The 15,510-nt window shown below is 40.7% G+C and overlaps 2 protein-coding genes across 4 annotated transcripts in view; one reads left to right on the forward strand and one right to left on the reverse strand.

Moving 5' to 3' along the window:
• The window catches only part of RNFT1 (ring finger protein, transmembrane 1), a 57,350-nt gene extending 47,876 nt beyond the window's left edge, over positions 1 to 9,474 (reverse strand). The window contains exons 1-4 of one of the 3 annotated variants that reach the window (XM_033921641.1): positions 9,195 to 9,470; positions 5,318 to 5,769; positions 4,862 to 4,938; positions 4,181 to 4,281 (exon numbers count right to left, since the gene is read on the reverse strand). In XM_033921641.1, coding sequence (XP_033777532.1) covers positions 4,181 to 4,281; positions 4,862 to 4,938; positions 5,318 to 5,769; positions 9,195 to 9,232 — 668 coding nt within the window. In that variant the 5' untranslated portion in view covers positions 9,233 to 9,470. Of the gene's footprint in view, positions 1 to 4,180; positions 4,282 to 4,861; positions 4,939 to 5,317; positions 5,770 to 9,194 lie in introns of all 3 variants that reach the window. The other 2 variants (XM_033921640.1, XM_033921642.1) reach the window with 2 other exon arrangements.
• Positions 9,475 to 9,692: 218 nt separating this feature from the next.
• Positions 9,693 to 15,510, forward strand: part of LOC117349253 — a 165,200-nt gene continuing 159,382 nt past the window's right edge. The window contains exons 1-2 of the mRNA XM_033922471.1: positions 9,693 to 9,905; positions 12,812 to 12,993. Of these exons, the coding sequence (XP_033778362.1) occupies positions 12,865 to 12,993 (129 nt within the window). The 5' untranslated portion in view covers positions 9,693 to 9,905; positions 12,812 to 12,864. The remainder of the gene's footprint in view (positions 9,906 to 12,811; positions 12,994 to 15,510) is intronic.

A 15,510-nucleotide genomic window follows, 5' to 3' on the forward strand; every position in this document is an offset into this window, starting at 1 on the left:
ATGATATCAATTGTTAAGGGTGCTCTCAGTGTGAGCAAGCAGTAACAGGAGACAAGCTCCAATACTTTGTAACTCAGGTAGAGGTAATATACCCCCACCCGCACACCATCACTGAGCACCCTGGGCGTGCAGTAAATCAAAGTGAAAATGTTCACAAATCAACAGCAAGTAAATCAACCAAAATGAATAACAGGTGAGACCTGAGCAACCCCTGAGTGAACCCTACCAGCCAAACCCCAGCACGAAATCAAAATATCAGAAAAAGGTAACTTAACTGAAAAATGAAGCAGGAACTCATCTCAAAAGCACAAAAGTGAAACGCGTCCAGAAAACAGGTTCAACCGAGCTGGTTTCGGGGAATAACCCTTCTTCAGGAACACATGAACTCGATGAAGAAAAATGTGGGCGGGAATCTCTGATTCCCCTCAGAACAACAAACTTCCACAGCTCTGTTACAGGATCTTTGCTCCCAGTCACATTGCAGCAGATGCCTTTTTATTCACTGGGGAGAGTGGTTCATCTGCTACCTCTCATTGGGAAAACTCTATTCAAGCTTCACCAAGATCGAGGCACCATGATACTCACAGTACCACACTGGCCAAGCTAGGTTTGTTTTCTGCTCCTCCTAGACCTCTCGGCCAAGAAACCATACAAGTTGCAATGGTTCCCAACACTGCTGATGTAGAACAAGGGATCAATCCTTTATCCCAACCTCCACTCGTTAACACTAACAGCATGGTTTCTTTCACCAACCAAATAAATATTTTCTCCCTCTCTGATGCAGTAGCTGCTATTGTTGAAGCATCTAGAAAACTTTCCCCTCAGCACTGTTACTGTTACTAGACTACCTTCTCCACCTCTCTTAACTCTGGTCTAAAAACCAATTCCATTTGAATACATCTCAGTGCATTTCACTCTCCCTTGGACAAGAAACCTCTTATCTTCACAATCCCTTGGTAGCCCATTCCACATGAAACCAACTCTCAAGCCTCCACCTGTTGCTTGGGATCTTGACGTAGTACTATCTGCTCTTATGAAGTCTCCCTTTGAGCTGCTTACATCTTGTTCTCTCAAACTTCTCACTTGGAGAGTCATTGTCCTCGCTTCTTATATGCCAAGTGAGTAAACTTAAAGCAATTGCATCGGATCCTCCCTAAACAAGATTCTACCATGATAGAGTAGTGCTTCAAACACATCCAAAATTCCTTCCCAAAGTTGTCTCAGAATTCTATCTCTATCAAGCCACGGTTTTGCCTGTTTTCTTTCCAAAGTCATATTACCATCCTAGAGAAGCAGCTCTTCACACCTTGGACTGCAAACATGTTCTGGCATACTACCTTGATTTGACCAAGCCTCATGGAGGATCCTTCCAATTCTGTGTAGCTTTTGACCCCGACACACTCAGCATTCCTGTTAGCAAGAGAACCATCTCCAATTAGCTAGCAAACTGTCTCCCTTTTACGCATAATCAGGCTGAGCTAAAGCTACAGGACCATGTGAAAGCCCACAATGTCTGAGCTATGGCTACCACGGTGGCTCATTTCCTCTCTGTATCTATTGAGGACATCTGCAAAGCAGCTACTTGGTCCTCAATCATAAGCACATAAGCATTGCCTCTGCCGAGTCAGACCATAGGTCCATCATGCCCAGCAGTCCGCTCCCACGGCAGCTCCCCAGGTCAATGGCCTGTAGTGATCTTTTACTCTACTACTCTATTACTTTACAGCCTTTTGTACTGAATAGTAACCCTCTAGTTGTACCCCTGGATTCCCCTTTTCCTTCAGGAACTCATCCAATCCCCTTTTGAACCCCAAAGTCATACTCTGCTCTACTACCTCCTCTGGAAGCGCATTCCAGGTGTCCACCACCCTCTGTGTGAAGAACTTCCTAGCATTTGTTTTGAACCTATCTCCCTTCAATTTTTTTGAGTGCCCTCTAGTTTTTGTTGCCCCCGCTAGTCTGAAGAATCTGGCCCTCTCTACCTTCACTATACCCTTCATGATCTTATAAGTTTCTATCATCCATATCTTTACTTCTCATTCTTTGGAACAAAACTCCAGGAGAGACAAGGACAAGGACAAGGAGTTCTGTAGTCATTTTACTTCCTGAGCACCAACTTTCCCTCCAAATCTTGGGTTTTACCAGCTCATATTTTGTATATCCATTATCCTCGTTCAGTCATGATCCTGGCAGCTTGGGAGTCCCATATGTGAGACTATCATGCCTGCAAAGAGACTTACCTGCAGCAGCTACTCTCTGAGGACAGCAGGCATATTATTCTCACAAACTGCCCACCTCCCTAATTGGCTTCTTAGCTTTGTTACCATGAACTGATGTCAGACGGGAAGGCACCAGTACACACACATTATGGGCACTGCCTAAAAGTTTAAAGTGACAGTGCACTTGGTTGTGTCTATACTGTGTTCCACCGATGATGCCACCCACATGTAAGAATATATGCCTGCTGTCCTCAGAGAACACCTACTACAGGTATCTGCTTTATTTGCAATATGAGGCTCCAATTATTTTTAGAACTCATTCTGTTTCCACAATCTTTTTCTATTTTTAAGCTGTCACCTCCATAGAGAAACCTGGTTCTTTTCTTATAATGTTTATTGCAACAATGACAATGTACTTTTTATTCTTTCCAACCCATGAGAAGCTGAAGAAAATTAAACAAAAGGGATTAAGAAATGACAACTGTCTGGGGCCAAAATAATATGAAGATTGAATGGAATTGGCTGTAAACTTGGTACATGGGTAAAATTGGTGCAAAGGCACATCAAGTTTGAAAATGGGCCAACTCAGACCAGGGGTTCCAGAGAAATAAGCACTCCCCCCAAATATATATATATATGAATGTAAGTTTCTATGTTATAGCAGCTGGAGCTTCTTCATCCATAGAAAGACATTAGGCCAATATATATATATATTGGCCTAATGTCTTTCTATGTCTTTCTATGGATGAAGAAGCTCCAGCTGCTATAACATAGAAACTTACATTCAGTGAAGGACAGTAGCTCTGGCACTCCTTCTTTCAAACTATCTCACCACCAAAATCTACTCCCTTCAACTTCCCCACTATCCTGCAACTAGTTTTTCTGAGAATGAGATCGGGGCAGAGAAGCAGGGTGGCAGAAGGCAGGGCAGTCAGAAAGGACTTGAGCGACTGGTCCTCAGCAGTTGCTTATTTTTGGATCAGTCAGCCCAGTCGGTGTCCCTCATTTTTTTTTAGTGAATTGCTGCCTGCCTACATTTGAATGCCATTCTCCCTCATTTGCATGTGTGGATCAGAGGATGATCGGGACAGAGGTTAGTGAATCGGGTAGGAGAGAAATCGGGTCGTAAAGGGGTCCCTAAGTGGTTGGAACTTGATTGGTGGGCTTGGTGAATCTAGCCCCAAGTCTGATTATTGGCCGAGATACTTCTCTCTCTCCTCACCAGTAACTATCGCTACTAACTCAGTTCCAGTCAGCCTGCTCCAGGAGCAGAAGCCTAGCTGAAGAATCAAATGCAAGTCTTCTGAATAGCAGTACATAGCACTTACTGTTGAACTAGCTCAGTTTCTACCATTACTTTTAACACATTCTCCACTCTTAAAATTTAATATCCAGACATCAATAAGTGAACAGAAATATATACAATAAGCATTTAAGCCAGTAGGCAAAGATGTTCATGGCCATCTGTACTACATCAAAAAAGATAAAAAGTTAGGTATTAGGCTGATTGCTATATTAAGTGAATATGCGGTGCACTGTAGACCCAAAGAACCTAGATTTGATTTTTGGGTCAGGTATACAGCTCCTTGGACCAGCTGAGTCTAGGAATGCTGCTGCTAGTGGCACAATTTAGAATCCAGAATTGAAGTGCACCATGGTTCATGGCTCTCAATGGATTCCCTTCACAATATGCAGAAGGGCATGCCTAATGTAGTCAAGGGAAATAGATTGACAATAGTTGAGGCATCCGGGCACTTTGAGGGAAAAGCCAAAGTTGTAGAAGTGATAAACTCATGTCTAGATAACTATGAATGAAGGTTCATGGTGCCATAGCCCAGTAGGGGGCAATTCTGAATGGCACAGCTCAAAAGGAAGAATCCAAAAAGAAGGAAACACCAAGGTGAATAAGAAGATGCAACAGTTGCAATTGGAGCTGATAAAGTTTCCATTTGAATGCATACCTGTAATGAAGTGACTGCACGTAAAAGGTATAATACAGGAGGACAGACGATGATCCTAGAAATACCAGTAGCCACACACATTGCAGCTTTGAACTCTTTTCCTGTAAAAGATACATTATTCAAGTTTTGCAGTTTTCAAAGCCTTCAAAAACCTGAGCTGTATTTCATTAAGAAGGGGAAAGAAGCAAAGTGTTCAGTCTTGTAATAAATTACCACAGATACTACTGTATAAGCAGGACAAAAGTTTCTTGGGGCTCTGCTCTTGAATTCCAGGACACAGCTATCAAATCCAACAACAAATGTTTTCACATTTGAATTCAAATTTCACTAGAATTCTCTCACTAACCATTCATATTTTACTTTAACACCCCCGCCCTTTTTTTTTTAACTAAGCCATGGTGAATGCTAAATGCTCTGACAACACTCATAGAATTCCTCTACCGTGGCTTAGTAAAAAGGGGAGGGGGGTAAGTTTGCAATTTATATTTAAATAAGTATAATTAAGGACAACATGCTATAAAAAAGTGTTACAGAAATATTTGTTCTAACATGCCCTAGAAATCCTGCTACCACCTGATTATTTGATGTGGTAACAGTTCTTGTTTTGCCTCTTTCCCCACCAGGTTTATAATTGAGGTTTGAAAGAGGACAGTTTGTATTTTTAAAAATAACTTTACTTACTCTTAGAAAAACCTGATTTACAATGCTTTTGTTTGCATATAGAAAAGTTGTTAGCAGACCAATTCCAACAGAAATGCCTAGTAGGAAAAAAAGTTAAATTAGCTACCAATAGGGGAAAAAAAAAGAAAAAAAAAAAAGAAAAGAAAAGATATATTAAGCAGGATAAATAACTTCAAAATTAAATGATAAAAAAAATAAATAATCAGCTTTGGGCAAGTAAACCGCTTTAATGAATTTGCGGTTAACGGTATATTAAGTTAATAAATCAAATCAAATTAATGAAAACCATTTGAAAGGCTTAACCAATACAGTTAAATTAACATATAAAGACAAAGGAATGTTGAAGTGTTTAAAAAATATCCAATAGAGCAAAATAAGCTTCCATCCTGGAAAGACTTAACACCTTTTTATCCACTGCTTGTCCTGAACAGCAATCAGTATTTTGATGTACTATACCTACTACATGCTGAACAATAAGTTTGGCACAAAGAATCAAAATGTACGGAAGACTTTTCTGAAGCCACTGGAAGATATAACGTAATTCTGACACCGAACTGCTGTTTTCTCCGGAATCTAGATTCCCATCTACAGTAGTCCTCGTTTCACTGGAAGAGTGAGCATTGGCATGGCTGTGTGCACAACTACGCCGACCCTGCGGCTGCGACTGAAAACCAGCTTGTGGAGAACTTGAGCTTGGCCTTTCTCTGTCATCTGTCTGAGCAGAATCCAGTTCTATATATATATCTCCGCTGCTATAAGCAGCATCCCCAGGCAGGTGTGTGATGTGGGCAGACAGGGAGGCTGAGGGACATTCTCCACTCCCATTTTCTGGATGATTATGGATACGGTTGGTTTGCATTATGGTGGCTTTCTTCTCTTCAGAGTCTTCCCACTCTCTAGTATGTTTCCTTAATATAACAAAAAACAAGTCTATGAAAATTAATGATAATTTAAAAAAATAAATTATAAGATTTTCAATATATGACCAAAATTAAATAAATAATTTAGATAAAACTATAATGAAGAAATAGATCACTCAAGGCCACAATTATGGATTCAAGAACATTCAGAAGTGATCCTTTTAAGAAGAAAAATCATAGTAAAAATAATGTAGACTAATGTAATTGCCATGCACGTCAAACAACAATGAAAGAGAGAAGTATTGGGAGTGGGACCACAGAAAACAAAAGCAAATAGAACTGGAGGTATTATGGACCCCAATCGATTTTCGGAGGATTGTGTTCATGAGGAGTTTGCTAAACTAAAGATGGATAAAACGATGGGGCCAGATGGTGTACATCAGGATACTGAAAGAAGTTCTGGCAGTTCCACTGGCTGACTTTTTCAATGCTGGTAAGTCTGTCTTCTGTGATAAGTAAATTAATGGAAATACTTTTAAAACAGACAATAGTGCAGTTTTTGGAATCCAGTGGATTACAGGACCTGAAGAAACATGGATTCAGTAGAGGCAGGACTTGTCAGGCAAATCTACTCAATTTCTTTGACTGGGTGACCAGAGAATTGAATAGAGAGAGAGCACTAGATGTAGTATGGAAAGATTAGGTTCTTGCTAATCTTATTCTTGAAAACAGGGATGGTAGTCTTGACCAGCAGGTTAAACCCTCTTTAGCTGTGAGGGTTATAGAGAGCCCACTGTTTGTTTTCATGCTCCACCTACCATCACTCTAGGACAGTGGTTTCAAACTCGCGGCCCTCCAGGTACTATTTTGAGGCTCTCGGTATGTTTATCATAATCACAAAAGTAAAATAAAACAGTTTCTTGATCATATGTCTCTTTAGCTATAAATTACAATATTATTATTAAGACTTAACCAAAAGGAAAGATTTATAAACTATAAAGAGTTTTACCTCATGCAAAATTGTCATTTCTTTAATAAGACATTAACTATTTTTTTCTGAGGCCCTCCAAGTACCTACAAATCCAAAATGTGGCCCTGCAAAGGGTTTGAGTTTGAGACCACTGCTCTAGGATGAGCTCCACCCCCTCAGTCGGTACCAAAGCTGCTAGCGAGTCCTAGAGTATAAACATAAGAAAGAGGTACGGGGAAACTCCCCAAAACTACATAAGTCTGTTCTGCTCTAAATACAAACATTAAACAACGATGTTTTTAAACCATGGATGGGAAATTCTGCAGTGGTGCAGAATTCCGCCAGGAGTAAAGGGCAAAATACTTCTGTGTATGAAAGAAGAACATGACTTGGGGTTGATTGTATTTGATGATCTTAAGGTGGCACAACAGGTAGAAAAGATGATGGTCAAAGCCAGAAGAATGCTCAGGTGCATAGGAAGAAGAATGGCCAGTAGGAAAAAGGAGGTGATGGGGCCTTTGTATAAATAATGGTGAGGCCTTATTTGGAGTACTGTGTGCAATTCTGGACAATGTACCATCAAAAAGATATAAACAGGATGGAGTCATTCCAGAGGGCTGCTACAAAATTGGTTAGTGGTCTTTATCATAAAGCATATGGGAACAGACTTATAGTCCTCAATATATATACTTTGGAAGAAAGGTGGGAGAAAAGGGATATGATAGAGATGTTTAAATATCTCCATGGAATTAATGTACAGCAGAACTTTTTTCAAGTGAAGGAAAACTCCAGAATGAGAGGGTATAGGATGAAGTTAAGCGGTGAGCTAAGGAAATACTTTTTATTATTATTATTGCATAGAATAATCTCTCAGTAGAAGTGGTGGACAGGCACATCGGATCTCTTAAGGAGAGGAGAAGATGGATAGTTTGGAAGGGCCATTTGGCCTTTATCTGCTTTCATGTTTCTAAAAAAGCAGTTACACGCATAATTGCTAATACAGAATTTGCACTTAGCATGCATCATTCCAACAACTAATGAGGCAATTTTTATAAATAATTAACCCCTCCCCCCAAAAAAATATATGCTAACCTCTGTTCTACTTAGTCATACAGGACCTGAAGATAACTGGATTCTCTGCAGGCTGTGATGCCTAACAAATATTATAACCTGTGGATCTGTTTTAGCCGGTGTGCTCTCCCTCCCGGGCACCCCGCCCTCCAGCCTTCCTCTCTGCTTGTGTTCTGTTGGAGGCTAGGTTCCTGAAGAAGGGCTCCTCCCGAAACCAGCGCGGTTGAACCTCTCCTCCTGGCGCGGTTTTTCCGTTTGTGTGACAGTTTTGGATAAGTATTGTTTCTTTTGGACATGTTTTTCACTTTTTGGTATGGTTTTTGACTTTGTTTGTGATTTTGCGTGAGTTTTTTGAGGGGGTTTGGCTGGCAGGGTTTGTGTGGGGGTCGCTCAGGTTGCTTGTGTTGAGTTTCATTTACTCACTTTGATTGTTGATTGGTTTGATTTCTGCACACACAGGGCGCTCGATGATGGTGTGCGGGTGGAGGCTTATGGCCTTGGCCCAGAAGTGAAGTGTCGGAGCTGTGCTCCTATCACTGAGGGTTCACACTGAGAGCGCCCTATAACATCATATAATGTGACATGTTCTTTGACATATTACACTATATTTGGTTTGCAAGTTGTGAGCCAAGTTAGGCACTTTGAGCTTCCCCCTCACAGACCTTGATGTGACTTGGTTGCCTTCCTTGTTTTTTCTAACAAATATTATAGCCTGCAGAGTTAAGTTCTCACACTAGCTAGAAAAGAAAACCAACAAGAAGCAAAAAATTAAAGAACAAAGTTAAGCCTTAGAAGCCACAGAAACTAATTTTTTAAAATCTTCGTATGACTAACCATGTCTACCTTTAATTTCCTGGTAAAACAGGTAATTGGATTATTTTGTTATGAATTTTATTCACTTTCAATAACATTAGGCAAAAACTTTAGAATTCTGAATTATTTCCCTTAAAGAATACCATAGGAATGAAGCACGGTTAGCAACTGACTTCAGATCTGACAAATTTGATTCTAGCCAGTTTGCTCCATTGTATGCATAGACTTCTATCGAGATTTTCTTAAGAAAAGCTTATGGAGACCAGAACTCTGCATATGTGTCTCTGCATGCCCTGAGATATAAATACTAGGCAATTTGGAGCTAGTTGGCAATCGAAGGATGGAATGACTTAGATAATGTTGATTTTTTTTTATTTTTTTTTTTTTTGCCACGTTCTTGATCTGAAAACTTGTTAAACTTGCTTTCTTTTCTTCTTTGCAGCTGGAGAGCCCAGCATGCTCTCTCTCTTTTAACACGTTTGGGGTTCATTTTCTTGACACCACATACAGACTGAAGGATGGTTTCATTCTGGGGAAAAATGCTGAAAGTAGTCTGGAAAGGAACTATCCTGCATTCTTCCTCTACATAAAATACAGTAAAAGAATCCCAAATGATTACCTCTCATGGTGAGGCCGATATTTCATGGTCCCAGCCATCAGTTCTCAGAGCTTCCATCGCTGGCGACATAAGGCAATCAACAACCACAGCCTCTTCCCTACTATGCTACTCGCCTGTCTAAATTAGCATAGCCCGAGACCGTCAAACAATTCCACCCCTGCACGTCACCCTTCCTCCTGCATCAATTTCCTGTCATCTCTCGTATAGTAGGGTTAAAGGACGAAGTGCTGCAGCACCAACCCAAAGCCAGGAAAACAATTAACTTCCGGTGTAGGGACTAGGACCTGAACACTTAGGAAGAGAGGCAAAGGGGCGGGAGAGGAGAGGAAGCAGAGTCTGATTGGGCAACAGAGCGCACTTTTTTAAACAAGTTTCTGCGGAATGGGGTAGGGCTTTCTACACTCCTCATTCACGTGACCAAGTGTGGCGCTTAGCCGCGCCCTGACGTCCTCGGAGGGTTGCTATGGGAACGCAACCACGCGTCACTTGCCCTGGACACTGGACAGTACTGGGGTAGACGGTCTTGGAACCGGCGGTAGCGGAAAGGAAGCGAAATATACCCTGCACCACTATGGTGTCTCGTTGGGGCACTGCATGAGAAGGTGGCATCGCTTCACTGACTGTATCTCAATTTTCGTGTCTCAAATAACTTGAGCTGTCCACATCGCACAAGCCCGCTCTTCAAACTAAAACAGTTACTAAAACAGCAAAGTTAGTATTGAAAATAGATTCTACTCACAATATCATGACATTTAAATTTTATTTTTTAATGTAATTCTTTTTCTTTTTTTAAAGCATCTCCTGTTTCGCTATTGTTTATTGAAAGGCTTGCTGTGCGATTCTTGAATTTGATGTGGGCATAAGAAATAAAGTGATAAAAGAAGAATAATAAAGTGGAAGATATAAAACATTTGGTTTATGACCATAATAAACGTCCCCAAGAAAGTGTGGTATTAAAGAAACAAAGCCTCAGTATTCTCCGGTATTGTAATGCCCCATGAATAGAATAGCAATACTAGTATCTAGTGTTATAGCACATTGTTCTAATCTAATCTAATCTTTATGTTTGTATACCGCATCTTCTTCACGTTTGTAGAGCTCGGCGCGGTTTACAGTGGAAGAAATAGGAAGGAACTACAACAGAGGGTTAGAGGTAGTATTGTGAAGAAAATTTAGAGGACTTGGGATGCCAAGATATAAGAGTTTCCTAGAATTCCTAAGTTGGAGGGAGACTTACATTTTTGTGAAAAGCCGGGTTTTCAGATGTTTGCGGAAAACTTGGAGGGAGCTCAAGTTCCGAAGAGGGGAGGTAAGGTTGTTCCAGAGCTCAGTGATTTTGAAGTGGAGGGAGGTCCCTAGCTTTCTTGTGTGGGAAATGCCTTTTAGTGAGGGGAAGGATAGTTTTAATTTGTGGGAGGATCTAGTGGTATTAGGGTTTGAGGAATTCCAGGAAAGAGGGATAAGGGGAGGGAGGATACCATGTAGGGTTATGAATGCTAAACAGGCACATTTATAGTGGACCCTGGCGATAATCGGAAGCCAGTGGAGCTTGGCCAGGAGCGGGGAGACATGGTCAAATTTACTTTTAGCGAAGATGAGCTTGGCCACGGCATTCTGAATCCGTTGGAGGCTGTGGAGGTTTTTCTTAGTTAGGCTTAAGTAGATAGAGTTGCAATAGTCCAATCTGGAAAGGATGGTGGATTGGACAAGGAGGGTAAAATGTTTTTGATGGAAGCAGGATCTAACTTTCCTCAGCATGTGAAGGCTGAAAAAGCATTTTTTTTTAACCAAGGATTAGAGGTGGTCATTGAAGGACAATGTGGAATCAATGATGACGCCCAAGACCTTGCTCGAGAACTCAAGCTGTAGAGAGGAGCCAGAGGGTAGTGGGATGGAGGTGGGTAGGTGGTCTAGTTTTGGGCCGAGCCAAAGAAGTCTTGTTTTGGACTCATTCAATTTCATTTGCACAGTGTGGGCCCAGGATTGTAGGTTCATTATACAGGAGGATATGTTCTTAGACAGGTCGGTGAGGTTTGAATCGGTCTCGAGGAGGACGAGGATGTCGTCTGCATAAGTGTAAATTGTTTCAAGGGGAGATAGGTGGAGGAGTTTTAGGGAGGACATATAGATGTTGAAAAGGATAGGAGATAGTGGAGAGCCTTGCGGGACTCCACAATTCGGTATCCAGGGGGAGGATGAGGTGCCATTGATGTTAACAATGTAAGAACGAGAGCGGAGGAATTTAGAGAATCAATCTAGGACTGTGCAGTTGATGCCTATCTAAGAGAGTTGGTAAACAAGAATATCATGGTGGACAACGTCGAAAGCAGCAGAAAGGTCGAATTGTAGGAGGACGGCAAACTTGTTTCGAGAATGAAGTTGTTGAACCCTTGAAATCAGGGAAGACAGTAGGGATTCGGTGCTGAAGTTAGGACGAAAGCCATATTGATAGGGTAGAAGAATAGAGAATCTCTCTAAGTATGATGAGAGTTGGGTAGAAATGATGGACTCTAGCATCTTGGTTAGGAGAGGGATATTTGCAATTGGGCGATAGCTGGATGGTATGGAAGGGTCAAGATCAGATTTTTTCAGTAGTGGGGTCAAGGCAATATGACCCATTTCTGGGGAGAAATGGCCCGACTGAAGGGCGGCGTTTATGAGATTGGTGATAGAAGAGATAGCCTGAGCGGGAATGTTCTCGTATAGGTAGGAGGGGAAAGGGTCCAAGGAGCAGTTACAGGATTTCAGTTTGAGGCAGAGATTGAGGTTAGTGCAAGTATTAAGCGTGTTAATTGCAACTAATAGTGCTATTGCTAGCGAGGTAATGAGTGCCAGAGTATGTATTGTTAGAGTTAAAATGCTCAAATATAATTGAAATACAAATAATTAACCATACCTAATGAAAGAAACCAAATGATTTGGTTTTAATAATGTGTGCATTGCCACATTAACCAGTGTATTTTACTGTCTTTGGTGATATGCCTATTGAAATGTCATCAATATTATCCATTAATTAGCATAAAAATCACATTTACATGCATTCAGAGCTGATGCTAATACACTGTAACATGCTGACACCATTCTAGATCTTGACAAATTTAATAATATAATATGCTGTGCTTACACTTTAGTCCCCAGGTTCTATAAATGATGCTCAAAATTGCATGTGCAAATTTGGACACACCCCCAATTTGTGCACTTAGTTTGAGGAATTAGTCAATTAGCTTGGACATCAACAATCAAGTATTGGCTCTAATTGGCAACAATTTGGATTTGCATGTACATCTTGCTAAACGCTATTCTATAAAGATGCAAATTCAAATCTTCAGGCATGTAACTAAAAAGGGGGTGTGGCCACAGGAGGGGCATGAGTGGGTCAAGTGTTCACTAAAGATGTGTGTAGTATTATAGAATTCAGGGGATCAGTGCCTAATTTACGCATGAGGATTTACACCTGGTTTCAGTTGGGTATAAATTCTTATGCCCAGAGTCACGCATGGATCCCAGCACTTTGTATTGTTTTATAAATGGTGCACAAATTGAATCGTCATTTGTAGATTCATTTTTTTACTGAAACTAGTCCTATATGATTGATGGATTTCTTGTTGCTTCCTCAGTATATAAAACTATTAAACAGTGCAGACTCCAAGGGCTTTTAAGACTACAGTAAATGGATAAGCCTAGAGTTTCATCAAGACATCATCACAAAAGATCACAAGGAAGCAAGCCATTTTCCAATATGTCTTGGTTAGATTCCAGTCTAAAAGAAACATTATTACCGGGGAAACCATGGCATAAGGTAAATAAATAGTGCTTAAATTTTCCTCTAAAAATAGTTTTAACTTCAAGCAGCTGGCTGAAGCAAAACTTAGGAACTCATTTACCAAAGTACAATACCGAGGGGGCCACTGAAAAGTTCTCAGCCCAACCAAGAAAGTGGGGCAGTCTCCATCAAGGGCTATACACTTAGTCCAGTGATTTTCCACTTTTTTTGTTCTATCAGTAAAATACAGAACGAAAAAAGTGGAAAATCACTGGACTAAGTGTATAGCCCTCGATGGAGACTGCCATCAACTTTGTTGGATTAGCTGAGAACTTTTCAGTAGTCCCTTGTTGTATTTACATGTTAACAGCAAAAATTAATGTGCGGTAAATGTACCAAACCTATACAGTAAATGCAGGGTGTGTGCCCTATATCTGCTTTGCATTGACTGCACAGGACTGACAGTTAATGCACAGGCACTGCATTATGTTCAGGTCATTAATGCAGGCCCTCTGTGCTATCAGCCCAGGCACGTAAAGTGGTGCACATGTGTTCTCATAGTTGGTTGATTGTGACCCTTCCCCACTCTCTTTTGATATTACATTTCCCACATAGGATTGTTTTTCCTTTCTTTTTTGGATATAGCACATGTGTTAACATTCATCAGTATAGATACCTGCAGTAATGCCACCTATTCCTAGGTCCCCCAATCACCACCCTATCAGTTCTCTTGATCCCTCAGCCTCTGATTAAAAGTTCTGAAACCACCCGATCATAAGTTGTAATTCCTCCTTTGAAGAGCTGCTTGATATCATGCATTTGGATTTTCAAAAGTAATTTGACAAAGTACCTCATGAAAGACTTCTCAGGAAATTAGAGCATCATGGGATAGGAGGTAATGTCCTATTATGGATCAAGAATTAGTTGAAAGACAGAAAGAGTAGGTTTAAATGGTCAATATTCTCAGTGAAAAAAGGTAAATAGTGGGGCAGGAAGAACTGAAAATCCAGAAACCACTGCAGCACGAGCCCAGCAATGCATTGAACGGCAAGATAAATGTTACTTCCTGCTGACTTTTCAAATAGTCATTGTAGAGCACTATACATTTTAAGAACTTTAACCCTTTCAGGACCATAAGGATCGTAGGCCAATTTTTGTGGTTTTGACGACATTTTTATGGTAAAAAGGGCTTGCAGATGCCAAAAAATTGATTTTTTTTGTGAAATATCATTATTTTTTTTTGTAAAAAATCAAACTTCTGGCTTATGGACAGTGTGGCAAGTGAATCTTCTCGTCAATCTGGCAACGACGCTAATGAATGAATGTCGGAACCAGTTTGTTTACATAAAGGCAGTATCATATGGAATCCGTACATATCAAATTTAGAACTGTAGACTATCCCAATCAAAATTTATAGGATTTTAAAGTTATGGGACAAATATGTCCCTTGGTCCTGAAAGGGTTAAAGGAGGATTTATTTGAGCTTTTGCATATAACTTTGAATAAGCCACAATATATAAAGTGGGATAACTACAATCAACAGGAGTTTTTTGAGCCTGTGAAGTTTTTTCCCTTTCTAGCACTGCCCTCAAGATAAGTTCTGGCAGCGTGCGGGGATCTGAGGCTCTTTCCCCTTTGATAGAAGTATGCCTGGGATGCCTGGTCTGAAGTCACAAAAGATTTAAAGAGAACATAAGAATAGTCTTACTGGGTCAGAGTCAGACCAATGGTCCATCAAGCCCAGTAGCTCATTCACATGGTGGCCAATCCAAGGAGTAGCAATATTCCATGCTACCGATTCAGGGCAAGCAGAGACTTCCCCCATGTCTTTCTCAATAACAGACTATGGACTTTTCCTCCAGGAACTTGTGCAAACCGGTCTTAAAACCAGTCATGCTATCCGCTCTTACCATATCCTCTGGCAATGTGTTCCAGAGCTTAACTATTCTCAGTGAAAAAAATTTCCTCTTTTTGGTTTTAAAAGTATTTCCCTGTAACTTCATCAAGTGTCCCCTAGTCTTTGTAATTTTTGATGGAGTGAAAAATCGATCCACTTGTACCCGTTCTACTCCACTCAGGATTTTGTAGACTTCAATCATATCTCCCCTCAGCCGTCTCTTTTCCAAGCTGAAGAGCCCTAACCATTTTAGTCTTTCCTCATACAAGAGGAGTTCCATCCCCTTTATCATGTTGGTCACTCTTCTTTGAACCTTTTCTTGTGCCACTATATCTTTCTTGAGATAAGGAGACCAGAATCGAATGCAATTCTCCAGATAAGGTCGCACCGTGGAGCGATACAGGGACATTATAACATTCTTAGTCTTGTTAACCATCCCTTTTTTAATAAATCCTAGCATCCTGTTTGCTCTCTTGGCTGCTGCCGCAAATTGAGCAGAAGGTTTCATCGTATTGTCTACGATGATACCCAGATCCTTTTCTTGGGCGTTAACAGTTTAGTGTCATCTGCAAATTTAATCACCTCACTCGTCGTTCCAATTTCCAGATCATTTATAAATAAGTTAAATAGCACTGGTCCCAGTGGCACTCCATTGT

The sequence above is a fragment of the Geotrypetes seraphini genome, chromosome 15, assembly GCF_902459505.1.
Source record: "Geotrypetes seraphini chromosome 15, aGeoSer1.1, whole genome shotgun sequence".
In the NCBI taxonomy this organism is placed as follows: Eukaryota; Metazoa; Chordata; class Amphibia; order Gymnophiona; family Dermophiidae; genus Geotrypetes; species Geotrypetes seraphini.